The sequence below is a fragment of the Montipora capricornis genome, chromosome 11 (genome assembly GCF_036669925.1).
Source record: "Montipora capricornis isolate CH-2021 chromosome 11, ASM3666992v2, whole genome shotgun sequence".
Taxonomy (NCBI): domain Eukaryota; kingdom Metazoa; phylum Cnidaria; class Anthozoa; order Scleractinia; family Acroporidae; genus Montipora; species Montipora capricornis.
Window position 1 is genome coordinate 12,540,921 of NC_090893.1, and position 15,000 is coordinate 12,555,920.

The following is a 15,000-nucleotide window of genomic DNA, read 5'->3' on the forward strand; positions in this document are numbered from 1 at the left end:
ACATTTCACATGCGATAAGGGTCAGTCTGAAAAACACTTGAGTCATAAATAAGACGCCAAGGGAAAAGGGTAATTCACTATTTAAGGAGCTTCGTTCTCTTCGAATTTTTTAAAGTAATCCACAGCTATTTAATCTCGTCAATCCCATAAGCTTAACCTGTGACAGATCTAGTTTCCATAAATCCGTCGACTATCTCGGTCATGAGCCTTAAACCGCTGCGGTGTGGAATTTCATGTCATCACGCGAAAACAGCCTCACAGATGACCACGGACTCACACACAGCATCTCACAACAGAATGATGACAACCCAATTTTATACTTCATTTCTAGAAGAACAACTTACTTTGACACAAACGAACAACCGCGGTTACTTAGGTGGTGTTGAGCGCCACATGAGGTAAACTACGGATTGCGTGATCCGGAACGAAAGGTGAATTTCCTGCGCAATTTTGTTTATCAGCAGCAGTTTATCAACAGGCATTTTGGTGCCAGAATGTCGTTCAGATGTGTCGGAAACGTATGATAAACGAAAGCTTTCAAGAGGCACTAAAATGATTAAATTTATGTTTAAAAGAAGTGATATTTTACTTCGGCAATACACTTCCAAAAGTGGAGAAATTACAAACAGTGGCCTCTGACATGGCTATTGTAAGTGGAAATAAGTATTAAAACTGTGATGTGTAAATCATTTGTAACAGCGAGGAAATAACATTACAACTTAAAACATCTGCGACTATGAAAGAGGGGGTCAGATTTCACAAAGAAATTGGTTCGTGTTATGTAAATATTGCTAGCAGTTTTCACTGCTCAGGCTTGTATTAATCGCTGTCAAATAAGCGTTAATTCCACAACAGACGATAGACGCTCCTTACATTTTTTACTAAACAGTGGGTGCGCAAAGAGGGATTTACTTTAGCCTTAAGTATTGGCTGAAAATGAAAACATTCATTCAAACCGGGAGAGTTCTGCGGCGATTTCCGCTCGCTACTAGACTGGCTGGAGCAATCTGATAACAGCGGTTGTTGAAGACTAGCGTAATTACCTGTGAGAGGGGAAATTTTAGCTCTGGACATTGAACATTTAGTCGGACGCGATTTTGAGCGATAACCAAGCATTCCTTTCTAAACTTGATAAACACGACAATCGAGACTCAAAGCGCAGTCGCTGTGAAGTCTGAAGATAGTTCTGGTAACCGTGTCGAAAGCTGTACTTGTGTTTAAAGTGAAGATCGCCACACTTTAGAATATATGTCAACATCGTATAAACCTGTGACGACGTTTGAATATGGCGGATGAATTCGATACTTTATCAAATGTTTCTCTCCAAAACGAAGGAAACCCAGAGCCAGAGGCGATGCACCCAGACAGCATTCCAGCATATGCGATTTTCCAATTGATACTCTTCACCGCTATCTTTATGGTTGGCTTCTTCGGTAATTGCATCGTGATCTACGGGGTACTTCAACAAGGTTCTGCTAAAACGACAAGCAGTATTTTCATTGCTAATCTTGCCCTTAGTGACTTGGCAGTATTAGTTCTCAGTTTACCAATAGGACTGTTACAGGAACTAGCCTCTTGGCCGTTTGGTGAGCTGGCGTGCAAGATATTTTTCCCAATGGGAGACGTGTTTCTTGCTGTGTCAATTATGACTCTGACGGCTATCGCTTTGGATCGTTACCGCGCAATCGTAACGCCATTTAAGGAACGTTTTAACAAAACTCAGGCAAAAATATGCGTTTGTGTCATTTGGGTTTGTTGTTACTTGGTAGTTGGAGTTCCAACTTCGTTCATTCTCAAACTGGTGTACACAAACGGTGTGAATATTTGTGTACCGTTTTGGGATAACAAGGCACTTCGACAGATTCACAAGATATTCACGGCTTCCCTCGCAACTTTACCATTGTTTCTCATCGGCTACTGCTATTTCAGAATTGTGGTGGCGTTATGGAAAGTCAGAAAAATTCACTATGACTGCACGAAGAACTCGCTTACCACCATCCGGCTGGAACAGAAGCGTAAACTTGTGAAGATGCTGATTATCATTGTAATCGCTTTTAGCATGTGCCTACTTCCCTACATTGCATTCGCTTTAGTTTTGGAATTTGCTGGAATAGAACGAACTCCACCTGTATATGTAGGTCTGGTGGCGGTTTTGTCGTTGCTTTATTCAAATAGCGCTATCAATCCCTTAATTTTGTGCATGATGAGCAAAGATTATAGGAAAGGGCTGAGACCTTGTGGCTGTTAGGACTAGTTGGGGCTAAAGACACCTATGGCCAATTAAGCTTGGAAAGAAACACATCCCCACTACGACAAAATTTATTTTCACCCATTAAGAGATAAAATCCAAACTTTCGTTCCCGAGAAGTTATATCAAGAGACAAATCTGTATTTTCCAAAAGAAAAAAGAGAAAAGAAAACTTGAAGTAGAATCGTTTTCTGTTAGAAACCGACCGCAGAGATGCCAGTGAGGAGATGCTCAACTGATAGGATTTTGATCGCGACGCCGCCAGCGTTTTAGTTCGGTAAATATAAAACATTGGAACACCGTAAATTTTATTGTTGAGCTCAATTTGTAATAACGTCAGTTAAATATGAACACTTTGTTGAAAGATGCATGTTTTGTATCACGCCTTCATTACCTCTTTAATTGAATTCGCAGTAAAAATTGAAACCGAAACCAAGAGAAGGATTATCAGAAAGTTGGTCGCAGATATGATTCACTAACACAGCTCTCTTTCGTGATGTTGCTTGTGCGTTTGCCTGAAGTTGTCTACAATAAAGCATTTTACTGATTTGTTTACTTTCCTTCTTTTAGCCACTGTAACGATTTGCTGTTTGCGATTGAATAGTCGCGTGGGTGTGACTCACATTAGAGCGCTCTCATAAGAAATTTCCTATTCAAAAGGCCCGGTACCTTAAGCATTTTATGAGTGCACATATTTTCTCAGGGAATTAAACGCAAAGCGTTGATTTAACAGAGAGTTTTTCGACGCTGTAAGGTAGTATTCCGCTTACGCATGATCGGAATGTGACACTTGCGTTTGCTCGTTTTTTCAATCATCTAAAATTCTCTGTCATTACGTGTCGGATCGTTTAGCCGGTATTTATATTCAATCAATAATGTAAGTTAATTTTTAAGATGGATTAATTGCACCCTACTGCGTTTGCCTTGCTGGATAGGACCAACCTCTCTGATAACTCTATCAACTTCAGTGCATGTACATCTCAATGAAACTCAGTGTGCAACTTAACTCGATATGGTTGCGGTGGTCGCGGCGTTCTGGCTTTGAGTAAATTTCCGTCATAAATTTGAGATCTGTTACAAACTTCGACAATCATACGCAGGGAGTCATACTTTGATCGTCCCTTGGGAGTTCTCATGAATACTGTAAGCAGTGGATATGACTTGTTGTGAAATGATCGCAGTACCACAAACATGAAAAAAAAGACTACGTGACAAAAATGACAGAAGGGGGTTGCAAATCCCATTCTACAGACCAAGGTTTCATATACAAAGTTGAACGTCGTCAGTAAAATGTTGCACAAAATGAAATTCAGCTTTACTCGATTTTAGTGGGAAACCAAACCGAAAAAAAACGATAACTTTTTTTTTGAGACCCAAGCTTACAAATCCGCGGGCGCTAATACATAGTGAGACTACAAATGAAATTGGTCTTTGGCTAAAAGGGGAAAACTTGAGTATGCGGAGAATAAAAGGAAATTAGAGAATCGTTAAACGAAACCCAGGGTGCTTTCCATTAAGCCAAAATTTCCGGAAATTTCGGGCTGAAGTCAAATGGAAAGGTCCGTTTCGGTTCGGTCCGACCGGAATATTTGGGACCACCTCTGGTCCTCTTGACCGCTCGGACCAGTCCGACCGAAACGTGCCGTTCCATTTACAAAAATTCTCGTTTCCAGTGCAATTTCACTGTGATGTAACCGAAATTTCGGTCGAAACGTAAATGGAACGCTTCGGTCCGGTTGGAAATTGACTTTTGATGAAAAATGTCGTTCCATTTTTCCTTGGTTAGTTCCACTGGTGTCAGACCTGATGTCCGGCATAATGGAAAGCACCCCCACATTATTACACATAATAGCGTTCTATTATTCCAGAAGAGCCTAGATAAATCGATTTCAACGTCGCGAAGTATTTTTTTCCAAACTTCTTATGAGATAGCAGGATACACTGAGTAAAGTGAATGTTTATTACGGAACAGTACGGTTTAAAAGTAAACAAAGGATACAACTCGAGGAGCCAGATGTGGTATATTATATGGATATGACTTCTTAGTAATGGAGGAGCTAGCATCAGATTTTAATATTAAACTTTATCTGATCACAACTCTTTTAGTGACCAAAAGGGAGTAAATAATTTGAAAAGGAAAGGACGCAATTCCGTGTCACTACGAGTGAGGACCGAGAATGCTTTCGCTTGCCCGACCCATGACATATGTTTTGTTTCATGAAAATGTTGCAAAAGAAGGGGTTGAAAGGTTTCCGGCACAGGGAAAACGAACCTGGCAGAGATTCTTAACTTGTAACTCTTGAAACCCTCTGGCTTTGGGAACAAAAAGACAGCTGGAAATGAAGAAGGGCATAGTCTACTACAGGAAACTCAAACTGCTGTTTGTTTGGCAGTGTTTTGTATGATAGTTCACCAAAACATTTTAGGTTTAGAGATTTTTAGTTACGTGACATCAGGTATGGTCAAAGTACATTTTGAGATAAGTTTGTTTTCTTTGGTGCAACGAAAAATAGGGGGTTGTTTGGACGCGCTGTGAAGCAGCTTAGGAAATACCAGATAGGGCCGCTACAAATAATGCCAATCACTGACTCAAAGTTCAAATGCCAATTTGAATCGCTTTTACTGCATGACACGCACTCTTTCCAACGATTTACGAACCTTCTTAGCCGATTTGAACACATACCAACTTAAGAATCAATAATTTCTCGCATGCAAAAATAAATCACACCCAAAAAACTTGGTAAAACCGGATACCTTAAATTTCAGCAATTTAGTGTGGTGGACTGAAAAATACAGTTTTAGACGCCTTTAAGATGGTTGTTATACATACACAAACTACTCAATAATTTCTTGTAAGTACCGAATAGTTCTTCCTTTAAATTCTTTTTTTTTTTCGTCACAGCGGATAAGTCTCCAAGAGTACGCCAACGGAGGGGTTTCTTAGTTATTACTGAATAGTGACATTCGTGAGAACCCCTTTGAAGCATTTCCAACCAAAATGAAATAAATTAACCTTTGTCGGCTGGGGGAGGGGCTATGGTGGCAAAGTGACGCGACATCCATCCCCAAAATAATTATATTGTCTGAATTATGAGCTGTGAACAAAATAATTGTTATGAAAAGAGATTAAGGAAAACATAAATTCGGATACTTAAAAAGCCCAAACTTTATATTTTAAAAGTCAGAATAAAAAAATGAAATCATTGTTTCAATGAGTGAATTTCATCCGTAATTGGTCGTAATTTCTTTTACTTCTTCAACTCTTGAACGTAGCCCTATGTATCTGCGGCATCATGATTCACATAAGTCTTCAACAGGATGTACGAACTTACTCAGCTTTTGATTCGCGCAACGACTCTTCAATTGTTTGGTAGACAATTTTGCTGGTTGTTGTAAACAGTGGCCCATATAAAATTCAAAGGTCAATTGCATTGATAGAAACAGGTCTTGACAAGTTAACATACCTGTAAACTAGTTGCTTAGATTTGGACAATAATAATCATCTGCTTAACCTCCTTTCGCGCCGTTGTTTTGTTAGTTGGGTTGTAAAAGAGAGTTTGTTTTTTCATGACTTTGTAAACTTTTTCGTTTTCTCTCTTTCTGAAAAAGTCGACTAAGGGTATTAATATTTGAATCAGTCAAGGCCATATTTTTAGCCTTACAAAAGAGGAAACAAATACGTGCTGTCTCAGAATTCGCGAGGGTCTACTTTAAAATATAATGGATGCTAAATTCGATAACTTTACGTAGGACTTGTTGTGACTTCTGGTTATAGCAAGATTTTGTTTCTAGCTGCATTACCCTCCGGTACAAAGATCGAGAATGTCTAGTTTATGGTGCGCGTCAAAGTTGAGACCTGTATGTTGTGTCTAGGAAGAATTTCAACGTGTGCTTTCAATTTTAGGACAGCGTATAAAAGCTCCGTAATTGTCTATTTATTCACAAGCCCGCTCGCTAGTCAGTTAGACGACACCATGAAGACCTTTTTGGTGCTTCTCTTGTCTTTGGGTGCAGTTTGTAAGTAGCACTGTTTTCTTATTTGTTGCCTTTATAGGTCGATTTCTTCCAAGGTAGTTTCGTTTGTTGACACACCCGGAAAAGTGAAACATCGGAAGGCTTTAGAAAGTACAACAACTGAACGGATCGATTCACTGCTCCCAAGGAATGAAATTCTTTACTTCTGCTCTACTGTGTCGTTCGTCTCTATTTGACAAACGTAAAGTATGAATCGACTTGAATGCTACTACATTTCCAAACTGATTTATATCTAGTATCGGCAAAGATTATTATTAGTAATGATAAATTGCACTTTTTATAATGTACTGCACTGAATGTACTGCACTGATTAACCATTGATTGATGTCAGAGAATCTCGGCCACCCAATTTGAAACTTATTAAGATAAAGGCTACTATTCACACTTATTCAAAATGCAAATTACACTTACAGATAAAAATTAATGGGAAAAAAGAAGACTGAGAATACTGGCAAGAAAAAATAAAAGGTTATACTTGGAAGAGAGAGGTGCATGCTTAACAGCTAATAAAAGAATCCAAACGTTCGAGTTCGATTCAATTCAGTTTCAAAACAAAGCAAGTGAAGAATACAAATTTGTTGCAATCAGTATTAAAGTTAGATGACTTAGTCGTTTACTTACTGTAGAGCTAATATGGTATAATAATTAAGTATATAAGAAGTTCACTAAAAACTCAATGAGAATAAAATTCCATTCATGCCTTTCTGTTAAGAAGGAACAGTGCATATTGTTTCTAAAAGAGTTAGGGGGCTGGCTCGTAATTTTAATGGGTATTATTTCCCAGATTTATGATGCCACTACTCAAAGATGATATTTGTAGAGACCATCTTCCAGAACTAACTGTGGACTACTCAGTAACGTTTAATTTCCACTTTCTGAGAAGGAGTTACGATTGCTAGGATTATTGGATTATTGTTAGGAATGCTAGGATCATTAAATATGTATGTATGAGAATTAATTTGCTAACAACAACTCTCTCGTTGCTCCCTTGGCTTATCTCGATAGTGTTTTCCATTTTAGGTGAAATTAAAATGACGCTTCCTTTCAGAGATATCAATTTGAGAAAATAGATTTTAACTTGATCAAGTCCAAAGTAGAACTTACCGTATAATGTTGAATGCTACGATCTTAAAATGAAAGAGAAACTTCGAGGTATTTCGGAGTTTTTCCTTTTTAATTTCAGCCTTTTTTCCATTTTTTCTTATCCATGTCATTTGACCTGTTTTCTCTTTTTTCCCCTCTTTTTACAGCCGCTATGCACTTGGGTGAGTACATAATTCTTGTTATTATCAATACACGCGGCTAAATGACAAAGTGCCCTAACTGTAAAACGCGCCTTTTTGCGGGCCAAAGCTGAAAATGCATTTGCCGCCCTGATTATGATTGGCTGCAGAAATGTCAAACAACTTCGCCTGGCCAGTGAGATCCTGAGGATACCATTTCAATGCTAGAGTTGGCGCGAATTTTTGTGGATGACTTTCTTTGCTCTTTTTTTTGGCCTTGTGTATTGATAATTATGATAATCATTTCTTTTTTGTCGGGCATGTAGTTTATTTGTGTCCCTCATAGAATCATTTGAACTCTCGCTCCACTAGGGCGCAAATGATGTGATTGTCCTAATCACCGAAGCAAGTTGCGTTGTTTAAAGCTTGAAAATTGCTTTTTTTTCGCAAACTTAATGAAACTTACTTCATTTGAGCTCTTCTCGTCTCGCTGCTTAGGCACAGCTTTTGAGACCGTACTAAAAACAGAAATAAAGAACAGTTTTAAGAATTTTCCTGGACGTTACGACGAGCGGCAGCCTTCAGTTGGCGTTTCAGTGTCTCAAATTTTCAACTGCATGAGCTGATGTATTTGTAGCTTAGTGTCTTTTTTTTGGGAAGTACCTCATATCTCTAAATAACTTTTATTCAGTTAGACACACTAATTCAACGCAAAATCAATTTTCCTTTTCAGGATATGAGGTGGGAAAACGTTATACCCACAGCTACCAGTGTGATGTTACTAATGCAATGCCTGGAGGAGCCACGAAGACTCTGGGATTGCAAGTCAAATGTAACGTACACGTTGATGTCATCAACAAGACGGAAATACAAGTCACGGTTAGAGCAGTTTTTTCTTTCCCCAAAAAGATGTTTCTCATTTTCTGAGAAAACTTTAAACGGCACGGTTAAGAAGCAGAGTGAACTGGGTAAATAACTAGTGATAACCGCTACTGGCTTTTCAAACATCCACTGGTTTTTCAGAATCACATGTACAGTTGTTCCCAGATGGGGGAAGGCTCCAACTGGAAGATGGAAAGTTATTTTAGTGCAAACGAATTACATTAGGCATTGACCATCTATGGCAATTCCTTTGGGAAATAATTTTGGGAAATATTACTCTGTGTGATACACAGAAATGGAGCAAAATGAAAGCTAAAGTTTTTACATGTCAGTTTTTTAATATTATTTTCCTATTACCATTTTAGTTGAGAAACATTCAAGTGCACCAAGTTCAAGGAATCAGAGAGAACCCCGCCCAAAAGAAAGAAAATGCAAACCCTAAAGTCTTCGAGGCTATGCAGAAAAACCTCGAATTCCCCGTGCAGTTCCTCTTGAAATCGTCTGACGGTAGCATTAAGAAAATTCGTGTGCATCCTCGGGACAGTGAATGGTCGCTGAATGTAAAACGTGGGCTTATTAATCTGTTCCAGATCACAGGTTCATTAGATCAGAAGTATTTCATTCAACAAGAGGTTAGAGAAAAATATTCTTGGTAGTGGTAGAGAGATATCACAAGAGGTTAACTAAGTAGAAAGTTATACTCGTAGCAAAAAGCATGACTTAACGTTCAGTAATCAAAACTACAAAGACAAAATACTGGTTTGTATCTGTGCTGCATCAACAAGCCTCGATTTAGCCTGCGAGCAGGCTCTCTATTCGCTTTGTGGCTCTCACGGTCAGTCACATGCTCTTTCAACAAAGGTCCCCTAATTTTTTAATTCGTTACAGCATCAAGTAGGACTTCTAAGATGAACATGATCCCTCCTAGTAGTTACCTATTAAGAACTAATTTGTTTATTTCCCCCAATATTTTTGATCACCTTAAGGTACATGTTAAGAATTGATACCCAGGAGTTTTCTATTAACACAAGCTGGGGGATCTTACCGTTGCTGAGCTTCTATATGAATTACCGAACAGACTTACCAATCCTTTTTTCCTGTTTAAGTCTACGGCAGTGGGTGATTGCCAAGTGGCGTACGCCATCAGGAGGAGAAAACATCAACCTGCAGAGAAGCAAGAAGTTTTGGAGGTTACCAAGGCGATCAACTACGATAAATGCCGGTATCGCCCTGAGTTTAAACAGAGTAACTATCTTGGAGAGGTGTGTCAAGAATGTCGGCAGGTGAGATTAAAGAATAAATATGATAAGGCAAAATTACTATGTTGTAAGTACTATAAACAAACAACAATTCACTCTTCCTGTTCCCCCTGCAGTGCGTGGGCTATTCACCATACCATCGAGCGGTCGGACAAATCGAGCACACCCTAACTGGTTCACCTGATACCGGATACGTCATCGACAGAGCAGAGGCGTATGAAGATCACGTGATAACGCCATTTGCTCAAGCAGCTGGACAAGTTACTGCGAAAGCGAGGTAATCAGTTATAGAAACCTGCATGCCGAAATATTTACATAAACGTTTTTTTGCGCCCTCTACCCACTGCTAGTTTCGGCAATTGTCGAGAATCATCCTCAGTGCAACTTGAGCTCGGACATAGATCTTAAATTAAACTCTTTGATTTCTCTTTTTGTGTATGCGGCCTTAGAGCTGCAAATAGTGCAGAAATCCCTTGCCGTGACTTGACTTATAGTGGGGTACAGGGATGGCGCAGTGGTGAGAGCACTCGCTTCCTACCAACGTGGCCCGGGTTCGATTCCCAGACTCGGCGTCATGTGTGGGTTGAGTTTGTTGGTTCTCTACTCTGCACCGACGGGGTTTTCTCCGGGTACTCCGGTTTTCTCCTCTCCTCAAAAACCAAAATTTGATTTGATTTGCGTTAACTTGTTAATTAATTTCAGTTTTCCGTATCCCCAATTACTGCTCTACAGCGCTAGAATTTTTCTACACTCTCGACAAAACTATGAAGTAACTTTACTTACAACTCCTTTTAGTGAGCAGCATGTTATGCGTAAAGGCTGTTTAAGGTCTCTTGTATGTTTGGCTATGGCCGAGCGAATTCCGGCGGTCTAGGGCCAGCAATTGGTTCTTTCAGGAAAAAGGGGCTCACAGCCGAACCAGTGTGGCAACAGACACATGAAATTGTAATTTTGCACTGCATGCCCCTAATCTAGCAGTTTGTATGTAGATTCAGTAACACAAACTCAATTCTGTCCGATCTTCAGTTAAAACAAAAGGAAAGATGGTCGATTTAGCTGTTATAAATTTGATAAGCAAATCTTGTGCATTAAAGCAGAGGTCCTAGGGGTCGGGGCACACTAAGCCACTCTCTGTCACACCATGCCGCGATCCTTCATAGCAGTCGCCACTGAGATCTTTCCTCTCTATACCCGAATCCCTTGACAGGACCAGTTCAGTTCAGTTCTTTATTTTCCAAATAGGTATTTTTAACAAATTGGACATGCCCACAGGTAGCAGATGCTAATCTAGGTGGGTCATGTCGTGACTAAAGAGAGTAGGTAGACAAGTTTACAGGAAAATCAAGAAGATAAATGTACAAGAATATATATTATAAAATTAAGTTTGTGAGCTAATTAGTACCACATTAAGAGAAAGCGCCATGAGATATCTTATTTTACAAAAATTCTTAATAGATCTAAATCTGGAATAATTCTATTATCATTCTAAAAAAAATACAATAAAATCTTAAGAAAACTTTACCTTTTGAATAATGTTTCGTACATCAAGGTAAGAGTCTCCCGAGGTCAGGATATCGAAAAGTACTCTTTTAATTTTTCTTTTAAAGTCATATTTTGAAAGATTTCTTAATGTAAGAGGCATCTCGTTCCAAATTGTTGTTCCAATTCTAGAAAACGAGTTTAGTTGAATAGAGAGTCTAGAGCTTTGTGTGTAAAAGTTGTTCGAAGCAGAGGATCGGGTATTATAAGAGTGAATATTAGAAATGTCTTGAAACAGGTCTCGAATATTTCTAGGTGCATTTCTGTGTCTAATGTCAAACATCAAGTTAGCTGTAAGTTCATAATGAGAAAAGCGTAGCGGTAAGATGCTGGCATTGGAAAATAGAGGAATTGCATGCTGATTGTGATCAGATTGTGATCAGAAAAATAAATAAATAAAGTGGAGACCTCCGGACCTCCGGACCTCCGGAAACGTAAATTTCCGGAACTGGATAGGGCCACAGGGCCTCCAGAGAAGCAGGGAGTGTATCAACTCCCCGATAACCCGATGGCAATGGTCAGCAAATCGAAGCAGAGTGGGCAGTTGTAAAAACATCCACCTCCCACTTGCGCTTGGTTTTCGCACCCTGCAAACCATGTCTCTGAGTTTCCCGATCGTTCTCTTCTCTGTGCCAAAATGTATTCCCTAGGTAGCTGCCGAACAGAGGGCCACTGCAAAGGTACAGTTCTACTCAGCGGTGTGTCAACATCTTTCAGTAAACCACTTTTTTCTGAACTTATCATACTGTTGCATTTTTTGTTTCTTTGCACGAACAGGCAAATCCTGCAGTTTGAAAGTAAAGCTGATGCAGGTGAAGCCTGTAAGTATGCAGTACTCGTTTTGCGATAACATTGATATCAAAGATAGTATCCAAGGTCATCTTTAAGTGAAGACTTATCTTCAACCTTATTATCAGTAAAAAAGACTAGAACTTGTTGAGTTGAAATTGTCAGGATGCCAAGTCATTTCACGCAACAGAAGCTTAGATATCTGTTACCCTAGCAATGTAATGAAAAAAAAAGCGTGTAGTTAATACATTATAACGGGATCAACTCTCATTTTCTCCTTTCCTTAGCAACCGAACTCACCAAAACGGTAAGATTGACTTTTACAGCTCAGAATCCGGAAGCATTCGCCAAGGATAAAAAACAGCAGCAACAGCTAAATGACCAGGTAAAGGTTAACCAATAAACTGACCCGAAGCCTTCATCCCCCCATACTGGGCCTATGTCATGGCATTTTTACAGATCGATCTATTTTTACTCGTGGATACTATCCACCAGTTTTGGGGTTAATTTGTACGCAAATTTGTCACTCCTGCGTAACCGGAAGTGTTACCTAAGTAGCCAATCAGAATGGATAGCAAGCGAATCACAACACAGCTTGGAAAGTGTTACTTAATGTTCGCCAGGTTGTGTGCCGCCATTGCTTTTTGTGGCTTTTGCAGTAAATGTTTGAGCACTTTCCGCATGTAGGTATATTTATGGACAACGACTGAATTGTTGGCATTCCGAACAATTTTCTGTGGTAAAAGCAGACCTGATAACAATGATAGAAAAATACCAGTTTGTTTCAGTACAGTGTGTTAGTAGGAATTAAGAAGTCCAGGTAGGAGAATTGCACAATCAGTACTGAAGATCTTTTATAAGTTGAAAATCAAATCAAACAAATTCAAAATAGAGCATCTTCGTCTCTTCGAAAATGTAAATCCAAAGGGAAGAAATACGCAGTTGACCTAAAATCAGATAATTGTGTAAATAAATTAATACATCTTGATGAACGGTTTAGAGAATTTTAAGAGAAATTTGAGAGGATCACGACTATATTTTAAAAAATGCAAAAAGGTAATCCCACATGGTTCTACTCATTTTCTGCAGCAGAAACGAGGTTGTCACATCTTTTGAAAATGCTTGGTAGACTTGTAGAGATAAAAAGAGCTAACTGATGATGAGATTAACAATATGACCTGGCAACAAAAATCAGACCTTATTCAAAAGACCCTGTCACCATTTCTGGGAACTTTGAGAACACATGGTACAGCTCCTCATAAAGGAGCCTTATGCCTGTTGGAGAAATAGTAGACTTCTTTTACAGGTTTTCTTTTTTTAATTTTTTAATTGTTGATTTTTATTTATTTATTTGCAATATTATTTACAGTACATACTACTTACAATATTAAAACTGACGACGCCACTGATAACGTTTTCAGAAATAAGAGTATCAACAACACGCTTCACAGTCACAGTACTTCCAAAACTAACACTAAGTACTATCCCCAGGGTTAAATTTCAGCAAAGGGGATCACCTCACATAAATGCATTATTTTGGGTATCTATAGTCGCATATGAGAGCTCCCTGTGCTGTTGAATCATTATCTAGCCTGCGAACAGGCTCTTTTATAGCCCCGAGTGGTTATGGCCGGCCCCAATTCTCTCGCGGCTAAAAAAGAGCCTACTGACAGGCTAACCATTATCCAGCTGTTATATCACACTGACTAGTGCATAAAGGAAATTTCAAACAATTGCGGTAACTTTCGTATCCACGAGTAACGACAGTGGCAAGACAGTTCCGGTTCGGTGACGCTATGACGTCACGTTAGTTTCTTGTAATTGGTCATCGGGCTCCTGCGGGAGTCTTATTCGCAGGAAATGCAATCTAAAAGTATATCTGTCAATGAAAACGCCGTGACACGAACACAATGGCGTTGTCGGCTCAGGGTCATGTGTTCCTGACATTGCTAAAATATAACGAAGACGCCGTTTTTCAAAGAAGAAAAAAGTTTTGAAAGCAAGAAAACGATAGTCAAAATGTAATTTCTTTATGGCATTGGTCTCTCCAATCTATTCAGGGACGAGTAATTACACGTATATGGTTATTTTTACGAAGGATTCAATGCTCATAGGAACAAGATACCGAACATTTTTATAGAGCGAGACCAAAACAAAGTGCCCCTGTGACCAAAAAATCAATTCATATTTTCCTTTGGATTTCAAAACTATGTTAACAAAACACTAAGTGACCCACGTTTTAAGCCTTGATTTCAAAACGACACCTCTTTATTTTAACTGTAATTTTCCTATTTAATGGTCCGCCGTTACTAACATTATGTTCTTGAGAGAGCTGGATCGAGGAGAAAATGACGTCAAAGGCTCACTAGTTTAAGAATGCAATACGTGTGTACGCCGCAGAATTAATATGCAGCAGGGGGGTTTTGGGCTTTCAGACTTTTAAACTCACGCTTTGCATATATAATAAGCTGCGTTCACACGCTGAAATTTTAAGCTAGTGAGCCTCTGACGTCACTTTTCCCTGGATCCAACCCTCTGAGGTCCAATCGGTCAGTTTTGAACGTGAGTAATGGCGGACCGTGAAATCCAAAACTTACACTCAAAGTAAACGGCCTTTGGATAAAAATCAAAGCTCAAAATTTTGCCAGTCAGGTGTTAAGCAAACACACTTTCAAAATCTGAAGGAAAAAAGGAAGTGGTTTTTTTTTATCACAGGGGCACTTTAAAATTGCCATCATGTCATTTTTATCATAACATTCATTGCAGTTGGTTACAGGTAAACGTTTATACATATTGGTTAAATTTTTTAGTTTTTAATGAATATTTGAAGAAGGCTGAACAGCCAAAATGTCCATTAAATCGAGTCGGTCAAAATATAGGTGTTCTTTATAAACGTGTCTTGTCTTCTTTTGTGGTGTATATATTTAACAATTATTCCATGAGCGCGCGTTGGATATGAGTTGGCTATAACCAGTCTCATATCCAACAAGCGCGAATGGAATAATTCTTTTATTAAATTCCTTAA

The 15,000-nt window shown here is 39.0% G+C and overlaps 2 protein-coding genes across 4 annotated transcripts in view; both read left to right on the top strand.

Annotated features, from left to right (window-relative positions):
- The first annotated feature begins 216 nt into the window (after positions 1–216).
- Positions 217–2,795, top strand: LOC138024178 (QRFP-like peptide receptor). The gene has a single exon (XM_068871293.1). The coding sequence runs from the start codon at positions 1,286–1,288 to the stop codon at positions 2,246–2,248; it is 963 nt and encodes a 320-aa protein (XP_068727394.1). The 5' UTR covers positions 217–1,285; the 3' UTR covers positions 2,249–2,795.
- Positions 302–15,000, top strand: part of LOC138024177 (vitellogenin-like) — a 29,480-nt gene continuing 14,781 nt past the window's right edge. Inside the window, exons 1-8 of one of the 3 annotated variants that reach the window (XM_068871292.1) lie at positions 302–431; positions 7,534–7,548; positions 8,240–8,385; positions 8,754–9,020; positions 9,495–9,671; positions 9,764–9,924; positions 11,964–12,007; positions 12,263–12,360. In XM_068871292.1, coding sequence (XP_068727393.1) covers positions 7,539–7,548; positions 8,240–8,385; positions 8,754–9,020; positions 9,495–9,671; positions 9,764–9,924; positions 11,964–12,007; positions 12,263–12,360 — 903 coding nt within the window. In that variant the 5' untranslated portion in view covers positions 302–431; positions 7,534–7,538. Of the gene's footprint in view, positions 432–5,985; positions 6,266–6,369; positions 6,470–7,533; positions 7,549–8,239; positions 8,386–8,753; positions 9,021–9,494; positions 9,672–9,763; positions 9,925–11,963; positions 12,008–12,262; positions 12,361–15,000 lie in introns of those variants that run through there. The other 2 variants (XM_068871289.1, XM_068871290.1) reach the window with 2 other exon arrangements.